Source organism: Numida meleagris, chromosome 6 (assembly GCF_002078875.1).
Source record: "Numida meleagris isolate 19003 breed g44 Domestic line chromosome 6, NumMel1.0, whole genome shotgun sequence".
NCBI lineage: Eukaryota > Metazoa > Chordata > Aves > Galliformes > Numididae > Numida > Numida meleagris.
This window is the reverse complement of record NC_034414.1, coordinates 28,784,695-28,810,381: the sequence shown is the minus strand read 5'-3', so window position 1 is coordinate 28,810,381 and position 25,687 is coordinate 28,784,695. Positions and strand designations below refer to the sequence as shown.

Genomic DNA, 25,687 nt, shown 5'->3' with positions numbered 1-25,687 from the left:
GTTCCTTCTTAAAGGGCCTGTACACCACTCTTCATCTCTGTCCCACTCGTTTTGGGTTAACAGAGCCCTCAAAGCCCTCCCCACGCCGTGACCACCTCAGGAAGGACACGTCCTCACAGAGCCTCAGAGGCTGAGACCAGCCTTTGCAGCTGCCGCGCAGAGCCCTCCTGGCTCCTCTGCCATTTCCCTGGCACAAAGCAAGTCCTGCAGGTGAAGTCATGGTGCAAAAGCTCTGCTCACTGCTCCAAATGCAAACACAAGGGGATAGATGCAGAGTCACCCGCTCAGCCAGGCTCAGTAAAGGACCAACACCGCCCCACACAGTCATGCAACTCAGCCCAGCAGAAGCACACAAGCAGCTGTGTAATTGCACACTAGGTAATGATGCTTCCCAAAAGGTTTTTTATGCTATAACTAGAAGGTAGGCTCCAAAAAAACCATAGCTGCACCCTGCCCTGTGGCTGAACACTGCCATACCACCGAGAGGCGCAGCAAGAAGCATGTGCCCAAGCCTCAGCTGCTCCACCTCCAGGTTCAGTCTTTGTTCACACCAGGTGTGAGCACTAGGAAAGTTTCCCTGTCCTTCAGGTATACCCTACTCCAGCTCTTTGTCTTCTGACAAGTGATGCGATAGAGTCAACACAGAAGCTTAAATTCCCACCTCCTGTATGACAAAGAACTGCATTTAGCTTGTGAAAATTGCACTCAGCCTGACCAACACAAAGTCTCACCAAGAATCTAGTTGCAGTGCCGAGAGCAACCCAGCAGCCTTCCCAGAGGGAATGGCCAGCAGTGACTGGAACCAGTGTCCATCTCACCACAGCCTTGCCTTCCCTCCAGGAAGAGTAAGGGAAACCCACACTCCAGTGAGGCTTCCAAGGGCCTGCAGGTCCTTGGGCTTGATGATCCCTGCAGGTCCCCTCCAACATAGAGGTCTCACAGCAGAGGAGGACATTCTGGGGGTGCTACCTCTTGAAGCCAGAGGACCCTGCAGCATCACCAACTTCATCTCCAACAGTGCAGCTGAACTGGCTGCATTAGGCATGGGCATTCATCAACACCATCTTCTTTGTAAACACTGTAAGTGCTTATCTGTCATTGGTCACAGCTAACCATTAAAATGGCACTGGATTCACGCATCATTCAGGTTGCTCCCCTTCCCTGCTTCTATCAAAGCCCACAGCTGCTTTAGTTTTATTTCAGGAAGTTGCCTTAGCCTCCTAGCTCTGTTGATCATCAGCTGCCCACGGCAATTCATAAGCAAACCACTGGCAATTTAATGGAGTATGCCATTCTTGGAAGATGCAGTAATGCCGGCGCACACTTTTTTTTATGTACAGTTGCATTAAATTGCTACTTTATTTCATCTCTTCTTGAAAACACCTCACCCCGAAGTCAAACATAAACCTATTTATTTTTGATAACAAACTGTTCAGCAAGCAACGGAACCAACGAAGCTGGCTTCCTGCTTGGCTCTGCGGTCAGCACTCTCCGATGCCTAATAAGGAGGAAAGCTCTTTGCCTTCCTCATCCTGCCGCTCCCCCAGCACCCAGCATACAGACAGCACCTCTCTTTGTTGCTTGTTTTCCCTGACTTTGTTCAATCAAATCATCATTGATGATTTTGATGATCATTGATCATCAAAAGCAAGCAGTCATATTTACGGTAAGAGGGATGTTCTCTTCTGGATTATAAACTAGCTAAATAAGAGAGAGAAAATAAAGGCATCCGAAAGCCTCCATTGCAGAGCAGGGCTTTACCTACTTTTCATGCAAAGTATCATTTAATTATTAGAAAAATAGAAAGATCACCAAGGTGAAAACACATTCCCGTTATAAAGCTTAGCTCTGAAGAACTACGTTTAATCAGACAGGGGAGTAACAATGACAAACAAGACACTGGTGATAAAATTCCAAGGGTCCATTGAATTGGAACTACTCAAATGTCTAACTGGATCCTGAATTAACTCAAAAAGAACAGGGACAAAACTGTAAAGAGCCCTCATCAATTCACCTCCTTAAGGCAAAGCAATATCCTAAATGTGAGGCTGCTAGGAAAGGTGAAGAAGGAATGGCATGAAAAATAATTACAGACATTAGAGTAACAGTGCTCTGTTCCGTGCTTGCCTGCACACGGAGCACAGCAGGGTCCTGAGCTTGCACAACGAGGGAGTGAGAACAAAGCATTTTTGTAAGCAAACTCCTTAAATCATTCAAAATGTTCAATTTACTTCTGCTTTACAGTTCAGTAGGAAAGAACAGAATGATGGCATGATGTTCCATACATCCATGGCAGATTTTATGTAGAGTTTGACTTAGGTGAAGGTCAGATCTATACTATGTGGCTTACAGTTGGTTTGTTTGCCTTTTTAAGGCAATACAAAGTAAATCACCCTTTTCCTGCCCCTCCCTTGCTGCTCTTGAAAAAGACATTGACAAGGTACAGAAATGATTGTTTAAATCTAGACTTTCTGTGGACACAGTGGTTGCACATTAACTACTGGGGAGAACTGCCACCGACGAGCAGATTTGAGGGCTGTGTGGGGAGGTGCCCTTCTGCCGTACAGAGAAATGAAATCACTCAAAGGATGGGCTGCTTTTCACCAAAGCTTAGGTACAACATTTTGAATTACTCTTATGAAGATAGTCGTTTTGTGCAGATAACAGAACTACACTGCTTCAAAAAGCAGTCCCAATAAAACAGAGCATGAAAAACACCAAACCATCACAACACACTATTTGCCTAAACTGAGCATGCATGTAATCATATCTTTAACCCATATCCTTCCTTTGCTTTTTTTCTTTCTAGTAAGCACTGATCTCATCTGAACTGCACGTAACTTAGTTATAAAGTCCCCAGCTTGCACTTGTTGCTCTCGAAACCACCTGAGGTCTAGTCCATCAGGCAGAACAAAGCACAAGGATGCCCACTGCTTTTGGCTTGCACAGATACTTATGCCACTAGTGGCACCTAGGAACTTTCCAGGACATGGGCTCATCTTGTTTTCTGTCATGCATGAAACACTCTCAGGTGCCTCAATTCTGGTGCACAAATTATCTCTAATTAAAAGTAGGAGACAGCCAACAAGAAATGGGGTGCTGCTCCAAAGCAGGAGTTCCAAGCTGCCGCAGCAGTCTCTCACCCCAGCATGCTGGCACAGCAGGATGGGATCTTCTTCCTCAGGGACAAGAGAAGCCCTAATCCCACGTAGACATTGAGATGGACATTCCAGCTCCTGAATGGCATTTCCTCAAACATCTCTGTTTCTTCAGTAAGTAGAATGGGCTTTCTTAAAGCCAGAGATATAATAAAATTCCAGGCAGTTTTAGCTTTCATCTGTGGTGATTTTGGAAAAGCATGTGGATCTAAGCAATGTGCTGGCAGTAGACTGAAGCTGAACTCATTACGGCTGTGGAGATGCTCTCCACAACCAGTGCTAGGGAAGGATTTCCCACAAGATTAGGGTGCTGTTTGTGGTTTTATCATTCCAAACCCTTTTAAGTCTTTCAACAGTGCCTTAATTTAGGCTACAGCAGATTTTTTTTTTTTTCAAATCCCTGGAACATCACTTTGAGAACCCGCAGTGTCACTGCGGGTGCAGTCAGATGCACAAGCACCATGAGATTGCTTTCCCCATAGCTGCTCTCAGCTGCTGTCTCTGTTCCTGAGCAAGCTCTCGGAAGCACCCACTCAGTAAAATGCAAGGCCCATGGAGAAAGATGCCTGTTCATGGAACTCAGCTCCCAGAGCCAGTCTCTAAACTCTTATCCATGCTTCCTGACATGGGTCAGCTGATTTCTTTATTAGCAGAGAGGTTGCTGGAGCTTGTCACAGCCCCAGCACCTGCCAAGTTCCCAGCCTGGTGAACAGAGACAATGCTACAATGAAAAAGTCCATAAGACATGTCAGCTGAGGGTAGGTGAGGCAGCAGGGATTCCACTTTTGTTTGTGAGCTACTGTGGCTTGGAGCAATGAGGATTCCTGCTAAAGAACGACAAAAACAAACAAACATACAGAGCAGCCTGAACAACAAAACTCCAAAGCAGAGCTAGCGGCACCAATGCTCATAGGACTATCACAACCCATCACGATGAGAGACGTTCTCTTTGGTGTCCTTGTAGAAATGTTCAACTCAGGTGGGAAGAAAACTTCAGAAGAGTTAATACATTGCTAAAACTTGATCTCCTGCTAGGCCTTTTGAGATCAAACCTGGGAGCTCTCACGTTAGAGAACTTCCACTTGAGCCACGTTGTCACTCCCACAAAACACTGATGCCCAGGTGCTTCACTTGGGGCAGGCACTCAGGAAGCAGTGCCCTGGTCCCAACAGATCCCAGGCCTAGAAGGGCAACAAAAACACCTCACACCTTGCTGTAACACTGGGCTACTAGGAAAAGCAAAACCTTAACCCCAAGGCCAGGCAAGCAATCTGAGCAGACACTATAAGGGTGTATTGCAACTCTTCCTTACAGAACTTTTAGTGTTCTATCTACTTTCTCTTCAACAAAAAGATTCAGTGAAACACATGCCAAGAATTCTCTCACAGACAACCCAGCAGAAAGGTTCTCTATGCAGTCTGAGATGCATCTCCTGCATGCCAGTTCAAGGCAGGCTTCTTTTGCCTTTAATCATTTCCCCCATGAATAAGTAACGCCTAATGAAAAAGCTCTTACACTGGCAGTATTGGTATCCTGATACCTAGCTGCTGCTCATATGCCTCTTCTGCAACAGTCCCTTGTTAAGATCAAGTGCAAAGGGCAGGCAGGAGACATGTGGAAGTAGACATCTGGGTGGTTGCACTTAGCACCCAAATTCTTCACTGCTTCCCAATGAGGGGCCATATAAGTTAATACCAGGTAAAGCTCTCTGATCCTGCAGCCTTGTATTGGGAAGCAGCCTTGAGGTACCTACAACTCTCAAAGCCACAAGAGCCTTCACAGAACTAGGGGATTAAATTGCCTGTGCTTTGATACATATTCATAAGTGCCCATACTCTTACTTGTTCATAAGAAAATACCAAATCATTTAGTCAGAGTAACACGTCATAGCACAGCTCCCATACTCATTCCTGACTTAGCTGCTGCCTGACAATTTTCCTTGGCAACAGTTGCTAGGCAAAACATTTGCAATTCAGCTTACTATCACAACTGATACATGGTGATTGTGCCTTATGGATACACTGTAAAATCCATGGCTGTTTAGTCTTGTTTCTCTTTTGGCAAGCCTTAGCTTCTTTTCAGATCTGTGACACTCAGGATTTTATTCTTTATCTACGTAACACCTAAATTATTAGTACTGCAATATATGCATGGACACATACAGTAGGAATAATAAAAGCAGCAGATCCTGCGTCATATTACATTAGAAAAAAAAAGCACTTGACAAGGAATAGATGAGCCACGTGGCAGTACACACAGTTTCTGTGTAATCTATAAGTCATCGCTGTCATGATGTTTGTCATCTGCTTTCTTCACTAAGGAATCATCTGAGCGAGGCAAAGTGCATGCAGGAAGGTGGCATTCAGATGAGAGATAAGTGTTAGTTACCACATGGAAGCCAAATGACACCCTGGAACAAAGAGCCAAGGCACGTTCCTTACTTCTCAAGCTTGTTTCAGAAAAACTAAAAACTCATCCCAGTGCTAAACATCATCCCACAGGTCTGACAATAGTGACTGTAAATAGCTATCTTACTAGTACCACAAGATACCCGTCATGAATCTGTTAATTAGAAGATTTGGGGATTATTTCTTGAAGTCCAAGTGTTTTTCTGTTTCCCCTGCATTAATCCAGTTCAGAGCAGGACTAACATGGAAAAGTTCATTTAAGACAGCCATAAATATTAAAAATACAACAACTTCAGTCTAAGAAGCGGTACCCTCGGTTGGCAGTCATACCTAGCACTCAGTACAGTGGGAACCTAGAACTCACCTACCGGCCAAATGTGCAAGTGACACCTATACAAACCCTCTGGCCATGAGACACAGTCCCATTTCCCAAACTGGTTACTGTCATGCCTGAACAACGTCACCGTTCTCTTGCTTCCCAGAAGACCAACGTCCCTGCCAGAAATCCCCAGAACATCTTTTGAGAGAGATCAGGTTATTCTGGAATAAGTTAATTCCTGGCAAAGCCTCGCTGGCTTCAAGTTTGCACCAAAGATGAAAGCAGCCCAGTCCAATCTTTGTTCCTAAAACCATCCATTTTCTGCTCTCCCCGAAGCTTCCTCTGAAGGCTGCTGGAGGAACAGGTCTCTGCAAGGGGGCTTATGGCAGAATGCACAGCTTCACAGGAACACCAGCATGAAACGCATTGTTTCAGGGTCTCTGGTTAAGTGCTAATCTTCTTCCGGATTTGGATGCCAGCCCTGATTATGAGAAGTATGCAGTAAACACAATCTCGCCATGTGATAGAAGCGCTTAACCCTCTTCCTGCTGGCAGCTGCACTTCAGCACAAAGTTGCAGTGGGAACGGCAAAACCTCATTTCCACAGGCTGGCTGGTCTTTTGTCCTCAGCTCAGTGCTTGCTGCCATCTCCTCTGGAAAGCCACGCTCACGGAACGGAAGGCTGCGAAGGATGAATGCGATTTCCACCATAACCAGTCCCCTGGAAGCCAGCTTTGCATGGAGGCTGTCCCATTCTACCCAAGCACATGACTGGGCAGCAAAGAACCACGTCAAAGAACAACGCCGGTTTATGTGCAGCTTCACAATGAAAGGGGTATGGGTTATTAAGATCCCACAGCAGGAGGTTCAAGCTGATCTTGTCTGTGGGCCAGGAAGAAATAATCCCATCCCAGCACACTGAACAGCCAAGGGGTGGGCTTGAAGAGCAAGGGCACACTTGTCCTGGCCCTTTCTTTGCTGAGCAATGAAGTGATTGTCACATGCTACAGCAAGCACCAGCCACTGCCCAGGGCCCCACGTCCACTACATGAGCATCTGACAGCACCTGGCACACCGTGTCTGGCTTCAACTGCTGCAAGAGGTTCCCACTCAGCTCACTGTAGCCAGCTCTGTTGCATCCTCCCAACAGGGAAGTGCCAGCTCCAAAGCAGAAGGAGCCAACCTAGGGCACAGCCCTTTGCTCCCAAACTTCCTACAGCAGCCTTGCCACTCTTTATTTAAAGATGGGGATCAGACTATTGGTACCTGCTCTTGGAAGAAGCCTGGTATCCTCCAGAGCAGCATGGCAAAGTCTCCAGGCTTTGAGCTTTCAGACTTGGCAAGGAAGCTTTGTTGCCTCAAAGCTTCAGCAACTGGGTCCATGTGAAGTGCAGAGTTCGGACACACACTGCAGGGCCTAAGAGGAGGCACCTTATGTTCCTGCAGAGGTGACAGAAGCAGTTTCTCTCCTAAATCAGCATCTGCTCCAAAGCATTTCTTTGATCAGCTATTAAGCACTCATTTCCAGAAAGAGGAACACTGCATTGGACCTGAAAGCGAGATAGATGCCAAACCCCAGTCCAGGGCCAGTGCTTGGGGAACCAGGTAATGTGATGGTCAGAACACAGATCCACTAATACTTATTTCCACGGCAAAATCAGTTAAAAATAGCATGGCTAGAGGTGACTTTAGTCAGCATTCCTACCTTGGGAGAGCTGGTGGACAGTTTACTCTTTTCACATGCAGACTAGAACTATCACCTGGAGCTGCAAAAATTCAAGGAATTTGGGCAGGGCTTAAAGATTGAGAATGTGCTGCTTTGCCTTCCAACATAATAAGAGCTATTCAGAAGCTCCTGCATTTGCTCCAGCTCCAAATACCACATCGCTGAGGAACTGGTTCCATGGTTGGCTTTGGCAATTTGCGTCCAGATGATAACAGTTGACGCAGGTAAGAACACTCAGGGTGGACTGAAAATTGTGAAACTGAACCTGGAGTGAGTCCTGCCCAAACAAGTTTTGAGAGCACTCAACATTTGCATATGCAGAAGTTAAATAAATGAGGTGCAAACTGTTAAGATTTTGTCATGTCTTTGGAATCGCCAGGGCCTGTCAACTTGAAGATACCTTACCTCACCTCCTGACAAACTATCTACAGTACACTTTACAGACTGCAGTTACTGTTCCTATTGGAAGGGTAGTTGTTGTTCCAGTGCACTCCAATTTCACGACAAATAAGCACCCTTAGAAAATCTTGTTAAGGGTTCACATGAGAAGAAGTCATAGGAGAATATGACTTACCAATCCATCATATGGGAAGGTCAGAGGGGAACACAAGCAGAACTGCGCTTTGTCAGTGTCTCATGCTTTGCTCTAGTGTCAGGACAGCCTGCACATCCACAGAGGCATACTTGTCCAAAGGACAGCTCTTAGCGTGTGCTGTACAGCATACAGTGCCTGCTCATTCCTGGAGAGCTGTTTCTCTGGATGGGACACACAGACAGAATCCACACTCCCACACCCTGGATGTGCCCATGGCAAGCACTCCCCTATTTCAGGCCTGCCTGCAGCTGCTCTGCTCAGAAACAGAGCAGGGTTCATCTGGTGCGGGGCTGCCAGAGCTCACTGCCAACCAGAGATTTCACATTAAGCTCAGAAGAAAAATGAAACCACTAAATTACTCTCTACATGAAGGAGATGAAGATAACTATAAAAAACTTATTAACAAAAGCAGTTTCTAGAGAGCCTTCCAATACCATATAATTTTGTTAATGTATCAGACCATGAAAGTCAGCAACCTACTTAAGCAGAACAACAATCTTCAAACTAAAGCATAAAGTATCTCTCAATAAAATGTCAGAGTGAGAGTGAGGTGGGAAAACAGATTTCCCTTCCCAGCTCCTGTTAATTAAGGTGGGGCAAGGAAAGGGAGGTAGCAGAGGAGGGGGGAGTATTTGGGACTGGGGAATATAGGAAGAAAAAGATATGAAGGAATACCACCTGAAGCTTTAAACTCAAGGCAAAATTTAATAAAAACTGTATGTGTCTGTGTATTCAGTGTATGCTCTACGGCTGCACCGCAACACAAGCTTGCTACAGCTACAGCATACTACTGTACAACCTAGCTGACTCGGAAGGGTACAGAGAGAGGCACGTCTCCGCTTGCAATTTTAGAGCGATGCACTGACAGCAGCAGACATCTGGAGCCAAAGGCAACAAATACAGAAGCGCAACTATGAAGTGGTCTATTACTAGATCTCCCCCTGTAGAGAAGTGGGAAGCACTCGAGCAGGACACGACGATAGAATTCAAGGCAGCACCTAAACCAGACAGAAAATCGAGTGCATGGTGCTAGAATATAAGAAGGAATTGAGAATATTTTTTCATTTGAGTGACAAGAGTTGTGGTAAGCAAGTACTACAAACAGAGAAGCAACTTTTATTTGCCTGTAACTGGTATAAGTGGCTCTTGGAAAACATATAAAATCCATTCTTATCTTGTCAGCGCTCACAGCCTTGCAGTGTCTGGGAGCCACACTCAGTGATCAGAGACCTGCAGTGCAAGGTACAGGAGGGCAAAGAAAACAGTCCTTTCCTCAGATACCTTGCAGGCTACCAGCAAGCACAGCAACTGATGGAAGGAAGATGCAGACAAAGGCAAGGAGTACAAGGAGGCAGATCGCTGCTCAGGCCAGCAGCCAGCGACTGCAGCACAACCCTGGGGCCCATCCCACAGGTTTCAGGGCTCCTCACCTTCCTGACCACGCAGTAATAAGCACGAGGTCAGTATTCCACAGTGCAGTAACAGCAGCAGACTCCTGGGGCAGTGAGGCAGGTACACAGACAGCGGCACCAGAGGTTGACAGCATGCACTAGATCTAGAGGGGTGAGAACACCTCTCCTTGTCATCCGAAACCCAGGAAGAAAACTTTTTAACTCCAGTGTTACCTATAACACTCTCCCAAGCTAAATCCATGGCACACAACATGAACTCACACTCAGAGGTTTTTTCTCAATTCTTTTCACCTGCTGGGAGCCAGGATGCAGACCGAGATCTTGTTGCACCTCAGATCTCCAGCACCAGGTAGGAATGAAGTCTAGAAAAGCAGCAAGGTGATTGCTGAAGAGCAAAAATGAAAACTATGACTTTTTTTTCCTGTTGTTTTTAAACATTGTCTTCACACTGAACAGATGCTTCATTTTTCTGACCTTATCTCAGGCCAAATACAACAAATGAATCCCTTGCTCAGCTGCTGAGCCCAGCGAGCCTGCTGGCTGATGGCTGGCAGCTGGGTAAGTAGGTATTTTACTTTGCCTTGGAGGAGGCATTGAGCCTGCTGCAAGGTTGGTTTATTACATGGTAAAAAAATGCCTAGCATTAAACACTGCTTATTACACCTTCACTGCTGCCAGCAGCCTCACGCTCCTTGGCAGAACTTGCGATGAGAAGGCTCCTGGCTGACAGAGGGGCAGCAGGAGATCACCACGTGCCAGCCACAGCCACTGTGCGAAGCCCAGATTCCTCTGACGTGACAGAAGCAAGCCTCGTGCCTCACTGTGCTGCTTTCGGCAGAGCAAGGAGCCAAGCAGTTGGTGCTAAGCAAGGACCCTGTAGGTCAAGGGGCCTCTGAGCAGTCCCAGCTTCTGCCAAAGCAACCTTGAGGGCTTACTGGCTCACCAGCACAGAGTCCTGAGCTCCCACCGGCTGTGAGAAACCCCATAGCAACAGGTACCCTCCCCAGCCCTTCCCAGGCTTTCAGTGGTCATTGCCTCTTACAGCACAGCAAGCAAAAGTTGTTCCAAACTCTGCAAGCAGCAGAGGGTATTAGGCTTCAAGTGTTTTACTTACTGTAAGCAGTTCACTAATTACATTAGTAATGATTGGATTATGGCCAGTTAACAGCTTTAAAGAAACAAGACATTATAGGAGGAGGAGGGAAATATTGCTCAGGGTCTCGGCTGAAAGCCTCTTTCAGATTTCAGCAGTCCACCCATGCGAGGCTGTTAGATGGCTGGGTCAGGCCATCTGCAACAGGCTCCAACAGCAAAGCATGGTGTAACGTATCGCTAAATGACAGGCTGGACCACTAAAATTATTAGTGTTGCAGGAAGTGTGCTCACAGGAACAGACGGTTTCCTGCTCACTTGCTGGCCCCATTGGCTCCAAGTGAGCAGGCCCAGAAGACAGGCTGCAGACAGGTGTGCCTACGATGCTCTGCCGAGACAGTATCATGCCTGTGATGCTTTGTTTCAGCATGCAGCACTGTGACTACAGGCATTTTAGATACTCTTCAGCAGAGGCCTGATAGCTCCAACCAAACAGCCGAACACAAACATCCACAGTATCAGGAGCCAGAAGCATTCATCAGAAACAGCAGCTAGAAATCTCTCTTCCCTAGCAATTTTTGCCAGCACTGGAAGGACCACATTAATTCCTTCACCTCTTCAGTTTCTGAAAGTCCATACAAGGCAAATGTGGGCCTTGCCAAAGGAGAGCTGACCCCTTCTGTCCTCACCACCGTTCTCCCCTCTCCAACCAGCCCAGACAGAGCAGGCCGTTGTGTCACCCACAGCCGCCTCCAGTGCTGCCCTCCCACCCACCCTGAGTGCCTCCCCAGCACTCTCTTGCCTACTGCTTGGCCTCCTCCTCCTCCTCCCTGCAGAGATCTTTGGCTGAGTGCTGGCAGAAACTTGGTTTGGTGTCGCTGGCCGGAGGGTGAGGATTTCTGGCAAGAACAAACAGCAGAGCTGGGCATCCTGCCCAGGGTGAGTTCACACTTGGCTCCCCACAGCTGGAAATAGTCTCATCCCTGGCCAGCATTCCCCAACAGCCCAACAAAGCCCAAGGAAACAGCAGGTTTCCACGCGCTGGCCATTTGGTGGCAAGCTGGTGTGTTCTGATGAATGTACCCCTGCGCTGCCTGCACCCAGCCTGCTCCACACAGAGCAGCCACGTGCAAGCAGCACTGTCAGAGGGCGCACGGTGAACAGGCACACTGCTGCAATGTGTGTAAGGCCATGAGCAGCCAAGAGCGATGCTTCCTGCACAGATGCTCTTTCTTCTACACGGAAACACTGTAGGCAGAGCCACAGGGGAGATGAGGGCTCAAACAAGCACGTTCCCGCACCCTTCTGCCCACCGCACTCCCGCAGCAGGGCTGCCACACTCCCCTCCCTCCTCAGAGATCTCATCTCCCAAACCAGATAAAACATGTAGGAAGCTCACCTGGAAGCATGAACACATTTAAAGAGCTGCAACTGCTTTTGGCTGCAATCAAAATTTTCCTAAGGAAATTAAGTATTTTCCGTTGTGATAAAACCTGGCACAGGCATGATCTAAGCAGCTATAAACAAAGTGCCTTTTCTTTGGTATGGTTCAGTTGAGAAATACACTTATTTGCTTTTTTGTGGACTCAGTTTTTTTTTTTTTTTAAAAGGTTTTTTTTTTTTCAAGTTTTCTTAGGGACATTTAACAGGCAGATTTACTGAGGGGTATGTTTAAATACCCAGAGGGGATGGCAGGTAAGTGCACGCTGTGTAGCAGAAGAAACTGCCACTGCAGAACGCAGGAACCCAGCCAGGGAGCTCAGCCCTGGGACAGGCACACCATTTTCCATGATGAAGGAAAGTGCTCTGCTGGGTGCAGACACCATACATGGATCTCTCTCTGCCCCATCTCTTGGAGGCCTTTACAGGCGAGCTCCTGGAGCAAGGATGTAACAGCACGACTTCCATTTACAGCAGCAGCAAGTTACAGCACACACCGCAGGGAGCAGCCACAAGTGCCCTGGCTGCCTGATGCAAAGGCCATGAAAAACCAGAGTCCTTCCTCAGCTGCCAACTGGCCATGGATCAGCACCAGGGTTCAGTTCATGAAAGGAGTGGAGCAAACAGCCCATCCACAGCACGCTGCTTGGCACAGAGATGAAAGATTTTGCAAGAGTCCCTCAAAAAATGAGGGCCAAACGTGGGATGTGCAAGCAGAGCCTGTTTGTGCCACCCTGAAGGACAGTGGTGACTCTCAGAGCCAGGCCTTTCTGCTCAACAAGCACCCACCATCAGCTATGAGGGCTTAGATTACATTTCCAACTTCTTTCACTATCTATCTTGAGTTCCTCCTCACCCAGCAGCACCACTCAGCTATGAGATGGCTGTATAGCAGTGCAGCAGAGGTGCAAACTCTGCCCCAGAGTTCTCTTTTTGTTGGAGAAGTTTTGGTACACAATCATTGCTGCAGTTACGCATGGTGACTGCACAGTCAAACCAACAGCTAAAGCAGCAGCTGGCTGGTATAAGTCATCCCTGCCTTCCCAATGACCACGTAGGCCATCCAGGAGGATGGGGAACAAGTTGTTGAAGTTTCCCCTACAGCATCATCTGCCTACAAACTATCCACATTGTTGTGCCCAGAAGTGCTGGATCTCAGGCATTTAAAGGCTTGCTTGAAATCGAACCAGTGTGAACAACAGGAGACACAGGGAGCCTCGTGTCGGTGGTATCCACTGTAGCAAGCGCTCATAGCCAAGGCACGGCCTTTCCACCTGCCAGCAAACGCCTTTCACAGCAGAACTTCAAATCCAGTGCAATGGAAAGGCCAGTTTTGTCATCACTTCCCACACCACAGAGATGAACACATTTCCAGGAGGCTTTCAGTCCACGTAGATGGAACAACAAATCAAAGAGCCATCTGAATGAGAGACCAAAATCCTCACTGTTTGATCACGCATAACCCAGTCCTGTCGTTAGGAGCTGTTTCAGTGCACTGATGGCAAAGAAGGCCTCTACAGAGCCTTGATCATACTGTAGTGCTTCCAAAGCAGCAACATATACAGAAAAGAGAATGACTGCAGGTGAAAGTCTCAGGTCAGCTGCAATACTGGCACAAGGGCTAGCTTGCAAAGGCCCGACCTAGGCCTTACCAGTAGGATGCACGCATCGCCAGCTGAGCAAGAAGGACACAACGACAGGAAACCAAAGTAGGAACAAAAAGGTTCTGCTTTACTGTCCGATAGGGTGCTAAGAGGTTAAACTGGCATCAGGCCACACCACAAACATCCTACTGGCCAAGCTCTTGCTCTGATGCATTGAGGAATGACAGCAAGGAAGATGACAGCAGGGAACAGGAAGCTAGCTCATACGCTAATCATATTGATGCTACTGGGTTCACTCACTTAAGCATTTTTGGGGTTGGCCCACAAATTCCCCATTTGTGCCTCAAGGATCTGGGTGACTGTTCAGAACCAGGCAAGACTGATGTACAGGAAAGGTCAAAATGCAGTGGTGGACAGTCCTGCAGACGTAGGTAACACAGACTTTGTGGTATGACGTGTCAGACTGAAGGTCCTGCTGCTGACAAACCTATCTCATATTCTGCACCAATTCACCCCAAGAGATCCAAGTTCTGTGTAATATTCTTCAGCCCCAATATCCCAGAAATTGAGCAAATCTTACCCCTCTAGGAAGAAAAGGGGACTCTGAGTCTTTCTTGATAAGATCACAGCTTTTCCACCTAGCTGTTGCCAAGCACACTACGTCCATGCTTCCCCCCTTCACAGAGCTCAGCTACAGTTTTGAGCTGGGAGGCCTTTACACTGCAGTACACGATCTGTAGCAGTCATGCTAAGCATGTTCCTTACGGTAATCATCACATTTCTGATAGTCATACATGGCAAGAAATCAGTTTTTTATGCAAAGAAGTAGAGTAAGTTCTGTTACACTCTGTTCTGCACCCTCCCACTCTGACACCACTGCTTGGACTGTAATAAATGCCACTAGAAATCACAGCAATACATCCAGCAAGCCCCAGGGGTAGACACATTAAAGTAAGTCCACTCCACTCTATTTGCTGTACTTCAGCAGCTCCCCAGGGTTTCCCCAGACAGAGCTCCAGTCTCTTTTCTATAGCAACTGCTTTCTGTGCCTTGCCATCAGCAGGAGCGCAGCCATCCCCTGCTAGCAGAACTGTGCCCCAGGGAAGGGCTGAGGTGTCAGAGACAGCAGTGATAATGCACAGGCAGCTGGAAGCACTTTCAGTTGTACTCCTTTGCACCTCATGCTAAGTTTCATCTTCTCTGTCACCTCTATTTGTGCCAGCCTTAAGAACTCCAGTCCAAAGTCTTAAGTAGGTCCCAAGGAAGCTGCAGAGAAAAGCACAGAGGCTTAGAATCTGGCCGGGAAGGCTGACTAAATGCTGCTGCTCCTCCCATTTGAAATACATGGGATGTGGTGGGCTGTGAAATAGCATCTCACATGCAAAGAGCAAAATGCCTACAGCAGGAGCAGCTGGGGCCCATTACAATTGATGGTGGCCCCTTCAGCATTGCTAAGAGCAGGCAGCATTCACCTGGGGCTTCTGAGAATGTGATGTAAGAGCTCACGAAAGCCAAACACTTACTGAGCAGATTTGCTGATGCACATTCTTGTAACTACACCTGATTTTCATAGCAAGGGAATGCCACCCCACGCAGAAGTACCCATTTCCTTCTAAAGGGACAAGTTCTCACCAGACAGCCAAGAAAACTGAAGTTCCTGCTTAAAAACACTCTCTGTGGCAGGCTAGCAGAGCAGATGCCCCGAGCTACACCAGGCAGCACCACAAGTGGTCAAGGAGGAAGACAACGTCAGCACCTTGGGCCTCTGCAGCTCTGCACCAACAGCCTCATCTCCAAATCGCATGCACAAGAATTTAAACCTACGGCCTGAAGTGGTCAGCAAGAAGTTCCCCAGACAGACACACTTTACATGGTAGCTGGATGCCTTAGAGGTATTTCACCCTTCCCTAGAGGATAAGGAGGACAAGCAGTTCAAATCCAGTTTGGTGAGCATCTCTTCACACCTACGGCTCCTTGGGATCAAAGAACTGCAGTCTTCTTTATAACCCATGCCTGCTTGCTCCTCAGTTTTTCCCTTATCGGGATGCCGAATAGGTGGTAAGTCACTGCAAAGCCCGCATCCCTCATGCATCAGGAGGCTACGATGAATAATAATGTTCTTGTCAAAAACCCGCAAACCTCACTTCCTGATGAAACCTGATCACAGAGAGCGGGAGGCAGCTCCCACACTCGGGGCAAAGCAGCTGATCTACAGAGATGGGTATTTCCTGAGACCCCCTACAGCAACTTCTGAGCTTAGTGTTTTAAGAGCAAGTATTTGGCAACAAGTTACCTATGTTAAACAGCAAAAGCTTGATCTGAAAGATAACAGATACCTGGTGACCTATATTGCCTGCTTGCATGACTATAAAACAGCAGCTGCGAGAGCAGCCTTAAACATGTTGCCGTTCTGCTTCTACACTGGTATCAGTCCCTGCTAAAGAAGGCATGGAGAATCCCTATGTGCATCAGGGCCACCTTTCCTACAGCACACCCGCACCGCACAGACCACAGGTCCATTCCTCGCTATGACCCATCTATTATCATCAGCGTCACGTAGAGGGAGCCCGGGGGCCAGAGCTATATATTCATCAACGGTATGCATTTATTTCACTGCTGAAACCGTGGTGGCACTGAAAGGGACATTAGCAAGTAACCTCCACGTGGGTTCACAGCAGAACCACAGCTGCCCAGAAAACCAGGCACCCTTCTCCGAGCAGGCCATCTGGAAGGGAGGACACTCATACCAAGGGGAAATGAAGTGGTGACTGCAACATCTACGTTTTGTCAGCTATTAGTCACACTCGTATCACTTGGTATGAGCCTGTTACAAGCAGGCCTGGAGGTGGGGTGTTTCCACCAGGGACCTGGGCTACGTTTAACGAGTGTTTTCTGTCCTTAACAACCAGACACTGAGGCAATTAGCACAGCAAAATTCAAACCATAACAAAAGCAGCGAGACCCGCTGGATGCAGGCACAGCAGGGCCACGACAGCCATAGCTTTTTGTACTCATGTGCATCTTTGGATGTATCTCATGACACAGAGAGGTCTGGGAAATAGTCATTCACATCGGGGAATTCCAGCAATTTCATGAATAACTATTCTTAGCACTGCTTGAGGGCAGAAGAGGTGCTCCCAAATGCTGTGCTATCATTGCTTCAGTAGCAGTGGGAACCTGAATGCTTCAGCTCTCTCAAGCAACAATATCATTTACTGATACATCGGCACAGAAGTGTCAACCTGCAGAGGCAGACCAGCACTAGATAGAGACAAGGCACGTTTATTTCACTGGTATTTTGAAGAAAAGCACTCCCACCATTCCTTACAGCACTGAAGTCGTATATGGCTGTCTTCTATATGCTACAAACACACACTACTTCCTACTCACATTGCCAAGTCAGCAGCTGTCAAGTCAGAAAGCAGTTCAGCATTTAAAGGGGATTTTTGCCACTCAGCTCTGCGGTTTGGGCATGTCATTTCAGGTCAGATTTTAAAACAAACCCTGAACAAGGTGTACTCTGAGCAACCAGTCCACTAAATGATTGTGCAGCAGAACCAGGAGTCTCCCCAGCACTGTGAAACCCCAGACACTGGGTCACAGCAGTGCTAGCATCACCCCAGCACTGTCCCTCCATACCTCGAGCACTACCCCAGACAGCCGAGGCTGCTGTATCTATTCCTCAGTGCAAGTAGCAAACTACACACCAGCTCCCTGAGAGCTCAGAAACTCATCCTGTCGAGCACATTACTAATGCACATATTAGCAGATCTTCCTGCTTCTGAGGCCTGCCACGAGCTCCACTGAGCCTATGCAGCCAAGGGACAGGGAGATGGATTCATTTCTTCCCAGAGCAACATCCCCAGTCTGCCTGCTTCCCAGCCTCAATTGATCCCGGCTGCACAAGGCAGGCAGAGTAACACAGCAGCAGCGATCCCCAGTCTGCAGGGCCTCACCAACCTGGGACATGACTGGCTGGACTGAGGCAGTGAAGCTCAGCTGCTTCCCACAGACATCTGCTCTCCGACTGACCAGAAGTGCCACCGCTTTGGAGATACTACCTCCGCTCCCAGACAGTTCCTAAGCACCAAAGTTGCAGAGTGCCTCACTGGATGGCATCGGTGAAATCATAATATTACAATAATTTGGGAGTACTTAAATCCCTGCACAGACAGATTTCCTCATATCTCTTTCCCCGTTCCAGTATGGAAGCTTCGGGGTCTACTGTTCTTAAGACTTGAAACAGAGCCTCACTCATGAGGAAGTCCTGGGTCTTCTGCATGCAGACAGTGAAACATCAGCATTCTCCCATCGATACAGGCCCTTGACTGATGGCAGTGCTAAAACAGGCACAGCAATTTCTAATAACTGATTATCCAAATACCCATTTATGTGGGCAGAAAAATCCCATCTAAGTTCAAGATTCATAAACGACAGAATTAAGCTCACAAAACAGTATCTCAGTACTCTTCCAAACCAATTTTCTTCTTCTCAAATCTCACTGCTCTTCTATTGCAGACAGACAGGCTTTTAGAATTTCTCTAGCTGTTTCTTGGATGGGGAAAAAACCTACAACACATCAGCCTACTAGAACAGCCTGAGACTGAGCCAGAGAGCGCCAATAGGAACATTTGGGAGGCACAAAGCTCTACAATTCACTTCGGTAAGCCATCCATCACAAGCACAGAAACAAACATGTAACCATAATTACTGCAGCAATTTAATTTTGCTGGCAAGAAGTGTTACTACACTGCACTGTGCCCGGTGGGTACTGTTAGCTCCCCATCCTCAGCAGAAGGCAAACCCCAATGCCCCAGCAGGGTTTTTGGTTACATTCAGAGGAGAGGAGCAGGACCTTCAACACCAACACAGCCTGCCCAGGCTGCAGCCCCATCGGCAGCCCCTCAGAGGGAAGGGCTGTCTGTCCAGCCAGACCCCACCTTCCTACCCACGGGCACCAGATGGATGGGCCATGACCAAGCTACTGATCTGCATCCACCACAGAACGGCTTCAGCTGTCCCACAGAAGGAGAAACAACCCAGTGACTACATTGCAAAAGAAACAGTGTTCAACACGCTGGAGAAGGACACTCAGCCAGCCACATTCACTGGAAGTGGATGACCATCAAAAGAAACCGGCTTGGATTATTTCAGAGTACACACATGAATACCTTCAAAGTCTCCCCTGGCTTTTCCCCTCTGCACAAGTAACCCAAGTTAATACAGTGGCTCTCTGTCCCCCTCTTGTGATAGGATCAAGAGGACTGAACATTTCCTGGAAGGAGGGAATTAAAAGAAAACATGGCCTTTGAGGCACATATCACTTGTGTTTTGGGACCAGAGGTTTGACACCTGCTTCCAACAATCACGTCAGTGTCCCTCTCCACATAAAATACTCTCACTGCCCTCAACCCCATGAAGGGGGAAAGCCCTGCTGTATGACACTCAATTTCCTTTGCAGGCTGTGATCAACACTGCCCATCCCAACCTGGGCCCCACAGGCTGCTCCTGGCTGCACGGGCCAGACTCAGGGGGTCAGATGGAAGTACAGGTCACGGGTAGGACTAGAGATATGGCCTGTAGCCAGGCAGCTTTCTTGGAAAGGAAGGAACTTCCTTCCCCAAAGGGCCTGAACCAGGTTGGCAGATGAACCACCCAGTGCTTGGACCCCTGACAGAGACTGCATTCCTCTCTTTCTGCTTCATTGAAACGCAAGCTCACACACCATGAGCTCTTTCTCCATTAAATGCCCTTGTTTGTATGTTTTATCCTTACGCTGTCTCCCCTCACCGTGCAAGTCTCCCCAGTCAAGGAAACCGCTGACAGTAGCTCTATGGCTCTCCCCTCCAATTAACTCATCGGGCTCCAGGGGAAAGCCTTCCCAGCAGCAGTTTTGGTGGCTACAGATGGGAGATCCTGAAAATCCTCGGTCTGAAAGCCGAGGAGCATGCTGGAGAAGATGAAGGAGAGGTGCTGCAGAAGAAGAGCCTTCTCACCGGCAGTCCCTCCCCTCCGCTCGCTCCCAGCTCCTTCCAGGATCAAACCGTACACCTTAGTATTTCAGGCACTCCCGAGCGCTCCGTACACCCAGCAGGGCGGTGAGGGGCTCGGGGCGCGCACCTGGATCCCGGATGGCCGGGAGCAACGGGGGCGCGGGGGAGGAGCGGGGGCGCGGCCGCCCCAGGTGCCCCCGCCACGGCCGCGTTTTGCTCCACGTACGGCGCCGTTGGACCGCTGCCCCACGGAGAGGCTGCGACGGAAACGTTCCGGGGATCGGCATCCCTGAGCGGTCTAACGCAGGATGCTTCAGGCTTAGAGGAGGAGGGAGGATAAAATAACGCGGGGAACGAGCGAGGCTGCAACTCCTCCGAGCTCCCTCCCCGCCACCACCCGCAAGTTTAAAAAAAAGGGCCGAATGTTACCATTTTTGGACATGAGCTCCGCGCAAGCCCTGCCCTACCCCACACCATTCAAACGCGCGGCGAAGCACCCTCCTGCCGCCGGAGCCGCCCGGGAGCAGCCGCCCCGCCGCCGTCGCCCTTCCCGGTCCCGGGCCGCCCCCCGCCGCCCCAGGGCGCACCTGCAGCCCCGGCCCGCCCGAGGAGGGGCAGCGGGCGTGGGGCTCGGGGCGGCCCCGCTCGGCACCTGCCCGCCCGGCCGCGCTACGGGGCCCGCGAGCCGCGCACCTTCCGCTGCTGCTTCTCCCAGGCCGGGTCGAGGAGCAGGTCGCGGTCCCAGTCCTCCTCCGGCTGCATGTAGTCGTTGGTCTGCTGCGGGTCGTAGTGATGATCCATGGCGGCACCCTGTCTGTCCGTCCGTCCGTCCGTTTGTCTGCCCGTCTATCCGCACGCACACACGCTCTCCCCGTCCCGTCCCGGCGCTACCCGCTGTTCCCGGCCCGCGGCCGCTCACCCCGAGCAGGCGGCGGCGGCGCCCGCTCCCTCCCCTCAGCTTCAGCCGCGGGGACGAGCCGATTCGCTCGCCCGCCTCCGCCCGCCTCTCATTGGCCGTCTCCCGGAGACAGCGCCCCGCTCATTGCTCGTTCTATCCGTCCGTCACGAGCTGCGGCCGCTACCATTGGCGGGCCGAGGCGGCCCCGCCCCGGCCGCCTCCCCCCGCGGTGGCCGTGGCCGCGGGCTTATCGTGAGAGGAGGCGGCCGAGCGGCTCGCGCCGCGTGGGGCAGCGTCCGTCGCAGCGGCAGAGGGGGGAAATGGCGGCTGCGGGCGTTGGACAGAGCGGGGTGGGAAGCGGGCGAGGGTTTCGCGCGGAGTTGGGCCGGAGCAGGACGCGGACGAGAGCAGCTGGCCCCCGGCCGGCCCGCTCTCTGCTCCTGGGGCACGGGCGGCCGCACGGTGGTCCCTGTGGGGCTCCCCCACCCTCGTAGTTTAATGGCACATTTTGGGGTTACTTTTTACACCTCCCCAAACGTGGTGAGAGCTTCAGCTGCCGTTCAGTGAGCGGAGATTTGCAGCGTGTTCCCGGGATGCTCAGCACCGCGGAGATCCAAATCCTAAGGCACACAGTGCTCTTCTGTGACGCTGAACCTTGTGGATTCCTGGTAGCTGTGCTAGAAGCACCCGTCCCACAGTCACAGCGTACCTGTGCAAGGTACGGCGTGACCTTACATCTCTGTAGTGCTACGAGCAGAAAAATGCTTCTAATAGCCAGGACCAGCAGCCCCATACGTTTACCAGTCTCTTCTTGCAAAGGCTGGATGATTTAATGTGCAGTGTCAATGCAATAAAACGCAAAGAAATCAAGAACTGTGATGTTTCTTGTGTATTATTAGAGCTTTGCCTAATCGTCTCCCGTTTATACATCCTGATCTTCAGATCCCAAAATTCTTCCCTGGACTTCTGGCAAACACTTTAATTTTTCACTCTTTATCCCAACTTTTTTCAAGGGCTCCTTAACAGAACTGAAAGCATTCTTGGCCAGAGTTTGTGAACTTACGGGTAGCGGCCGGGTGCAGAAAAAAAAAAATGCTCTAAACTCAGGCTAGTTCCTGGATCCACTAGACGCTATGCCCTTGTGAAGAATACTGGCCCTGCAAAAGGGAACAGAAGAGCTCACAGTGGGAGGGGGATGCACAGCAGCAACAGGAACAGCAGCAACTGGTGATCCTGATGAGATGCCCGTAGCCACAGCTGTGCTCTGGTTTTCCTCATTTAGTCCCCTTTAGTCCCCTAGAGTTCTGCTCCGTACAAGATTGCTGCTGACTTCCTCAGGCATCATTCAAACAGGTCTCCAACAAGGTCCTTCTGATCCAAAGAAGGGGGAGGGCCGTTTCCCAGACAGCGGGCAGAGCCACCGTGGGAACAGCTGGCCCTGCACCCCACGAGAAGAGGAAGCAACCAAGGGCATTTGGGTATTTCTGGTTACCGTCTGCTGCTCTTTTGCTTTGTGCTTAACACATTAGCGACAGGTCACGAGCCTCCCTGGGGAGATACCTGCTTTCTTGCAAAGAACATACATAAGCTTCTGTAAGGAGACTCAGCAGGTGGGCTGGGCACTGCACAACAATGCACGAGGCTGCATGGAAGCAGTCTTTTATTCTGGGAAGTCTCACAGCTAAGTTTCACCATCTATATTTTGCACATAATTCCAAAACCTTGTTGCTCTGGGATTTAGTGCTTAAATTTGATTGACTCATTGTGGGGGATGTCTGGTGCCCAAAGATTGGTTAAAACCTATGATTTTAAGGAGCACCATAGAATAATGGTGGCCATGCCGGTCATCCAAGGATAGCCAGGAGTAAGGCAAAAAAAAGGAACAACCAAGGCATGGACACTGCGTTTTGGAGGAAAGGAAGAAGGGGCCTAAATGAAACTCTTGTGTAAAAAAACACTTCATACTGCGAATATGTGTCATTCTGCGACCATGTGTGACTGTTATATACCTACTTGCCTTTGCTTCCTCCCTTCAGCTCTGAAGAGGAAGATGTTTACTGCTCAGGTGTGCAAAGGAGCATCACATGTGAGCAAAGCCTGCTTAACTCAGGCAGCTGCTGAGCCAGTGCTAGAGAGGAATGCCGAGGGTAGAATCAGACAGATGGTACCTAACCGATGGAGCCTATGGTTTGAGCACAGATACCTCCAGCTGCTCATGGTTAGGGTTTCTCATTTTCATGTTGTACCTGCCAGTTGTCCTGTACTGAGGGGCAGGTCTTCATGGGCTCATTTGCTCAGGTTTTCTGTCAGGAAGGATGTCCCATTTCATGGTCCTGGCACAGTTCCTCTGCCTGGCCCAAACAGTAAGTGTACCAAACCTGGCTGTGGAGCAAGCATGACATGCTTTGGAGGGAAGAGCAGTGAAGTCCTGTGAAAGGGAGCAGTGGCAAGATGGCAGCAGGAATGCAAGTGCAGGGATTAGCCTCTTTCCGGCTCACCCTCACAGAAAAGTTTTTTTTCTCATGAGAGAATCGCTGACCTCTCAGACCTATCATTATTTAGCCCCAGCTTAAAAGCTTCATTTAAAATCCCTTCCCTTTGCTTTGATGCTCTCTGTAATTGCAGGTCTGCAATCTTCTAGAACAAAGCTTGAAAACAGCAGTGCTCCCCCACCTGCAGCTGCACCGGAGCAGCGGTCCCTTCAGGCTGCTTTCCAGGGAACCCCTTTCTGCCCAGAGCTGGGGATGACCTTCCTGGCAGGCTCCAGCAAGTGCAGAAAACTACAGAGGGCAGTGGATGGTAGAAATGTGATATGCTGCCAAATCCTACTGCTGCTCTCAGGCCTCTCCCAGGAATCCCATCCCTGGAACTGCACATATACGCCAGTGTCACTGGGACACAAGGCCACCATGTTCTGGTCCCCTTAGCATCTATAAGGCTGAGGATGGAGTGCTCCGGCTTTGAGAGACAATTGAACAGCAGTTGGAAGGAGTCCAAAGAGAAGTAACAAGGAGGCTCAGAGGACTAGGAAGCCTGCCTGACCTTTGAGGGGAGACCGGGAGAACTGGTCTTGTTTAGTCTAGAGAAGGAAAAGCTGAAGTGAGATGCAGTAGCAGACCTCAAATATGTAAAAGTTTACTGCAAAGCACAAGGCAATAAACTATTTGCTGTAGCTGCTGAAGGACCTGCCAATGGTCATCACGGCTAACCACTCAAGCACACCAGAAAAGAAAGCTGCTAAAGGCTTTAAAGAACAGGTAAAGAGCTATAAGAAACGGCTGAATTTCTTGGACAGCAGATCCTGCCGTGGGTCTGGAGGATGGGACCTGTGTCACCTTCCAGGGTCCCTTGCAGCTCTGTTCCATAGCGCTGCGCCACAGTCTGCTTCAGAGGGTAACATAGCACTGTGAAGCAACATGACATGGTTGTAAAGTGACTAGTGATGTTGGAAAAGTAAATACAGCTGCTGGGAAAAGGAATGTAAGATGTAAAAGCAGACACATGCAACCTGACCTAGACTGTCCCATAAAGATGTCCATGTGCAGAACACATGGCAACAGAGCTGCAGCAGGAGCTGGAGTCAGCTGAGAGAGGTGACTGAGGTAAGCGGGGAAAAAAAAATACAGCCACACATGGATGTACATTTACACAGACAAAGACTGCTTTAAATCCACTTCCTAAAAAAGAAAGATCCAGTCCTCCTATGTTAAGGCCAACAGCAAAATTCACCACTGCAATTCCAGGTGCTGAAATGAGATGCTTCACTCCTAGTTTTGACTTTCAAATGGGATTCTCGTGGCCTCCCCACCTCTCATGTTTTTGGCATAAACCATTTATTTCAGTAGTGAAACAGGTCACAGTGATATCTGACTGCCAGCAGAAAGATGTATCTACAATCAGTGCTCAGGTATGACGCCACAGTGACGTAAAGAGCAGAGAAAATGCAGATCTATAGCAATGAAGGGACATCACCCTCGTTGTCAACAAATAGGACATAAGAATTAGTACTCCCATTTTTAAGAGCTCTTACCTGTTAGCAGCAGTCTTCAGGACACACAGCTCTTGTAGCATCACCTAGTGTCCAGGGGCTGCCTTGGGAGATTAGCAACAAACAGCTGAGCTGCAGACTTCCGGTGTCCACAGAAAGTCATCCTGCGTTCATTACGTTTCTCTCCTAACCAGTCCACTCTCTCTGTTGGTTTTTCATAGTAGAGTGGGAGCAACAACATGCAGCTACCCCAAATCAAACCACACAGTGCAAAGTTACCTCCTTCATCAGAAAACTTTCCATTCAGGAAGCGACAGCAAACCTCACACCCTCATACTTGCAGCAGGTTCACTGCATAAAGATGATACTTGCGGAGCACTATGTTCAATGCTGTAAAATGGAGTCTGGAGATGACACATGACAAGCGAGGAAATGCCAGTGGGCAGCACCAACAGCACAGAACACAGCCAGCCACAACCAGCAAAGATGATCAGCCACTCTCCTCAGCTTCCTTTCATCTCTTCTCTAGTAGGATTTCCCCCTCCTCACCATCTTCTCACATGATGCACACCTGTGATCTCACTTATGAGAAGGCTCCAGGCCAGCAACACCTGCCTGAGGCTCCTTGTAGAGCTTTGCTTCTGATGTTTTTTACCAAACAATGCTTCCCTGCACATGCCTTTCCTCCAAGCCTACTGTGAACCTGGCTTTGAACCACAGCAAGTGAAAAGGGCCATGAGAAACACAGCCAGGGACACTCGCAAGCTAGGGGAAGAAGGCTCCTGAGGCCATGCGGGCAACACAGGGCCTGGGCTGCAATGGCCTGCAGCCCCACCGGTGCTCTCCAGTCATGGCCCAGCAGCCAGGGGAAGGGGCTCAGGGGCCATCTCCACTGTTTGGAGTCTGGCTTCTCTCTCCTCATTGCTCATCCCTAGCTTTTTTTTCAATGACCTTGTCTCAGATGGCATTTTTAGTGCCTGTGATAACTAAGCTCGAATGTATTTGGAAGCAGACTTTTTCAGAAAGTCTTAGCAGAAAGTCTCCCATGGCCAAT

General features: G+C 49.3%; 1 protein-coding gene and 1 long non-coding RNA gene across 6 annotated transcripts in view; both read right to left on the bottom strand.

The window, feature by feature from the left end:
• ACTN1 (actinin alpha 1) overlaps nucleotides 1-20,727 on the bottom strand; it is an 82,695-nt gene extending 61,968 nt beyond the window's left edge. For 2 of the 5 annotated variants that reach the window (XM_021403743.1, XM_021403740.1), the window contains exon 1: nucleotides 20,441-20,727. In XM_021403743.1, the coding sequence (XP_021259418.1) occupies nucleotides 20,441-20,548 (108 nt within the window). In that variant the 5' untranslated portion in view covers nucleotides 20,549-20,727. Of the gene's footprint in view, nucleotides 1-6,181; nucleotides 6,215-20,440 lie in introns of those variants that run through there. The other 3 variants (XM_021403742.1, XM_021403739.1, XM_021403741.1) reach the window with 2 other exon arrangements.
• Nucleotides 20,997-25,292, bottom strand: LOC110402109. The gene is made up of 2 exons (XR_002440909.1): nucleotides 24,676-25,292; nucleotides 20,997-23,073 (listed from the first exon to the last, which is right to left on the bottom strand). It is a non-coding gene; the product is annotated as an uncharacterized LOC110402109 (long non-coding RNA).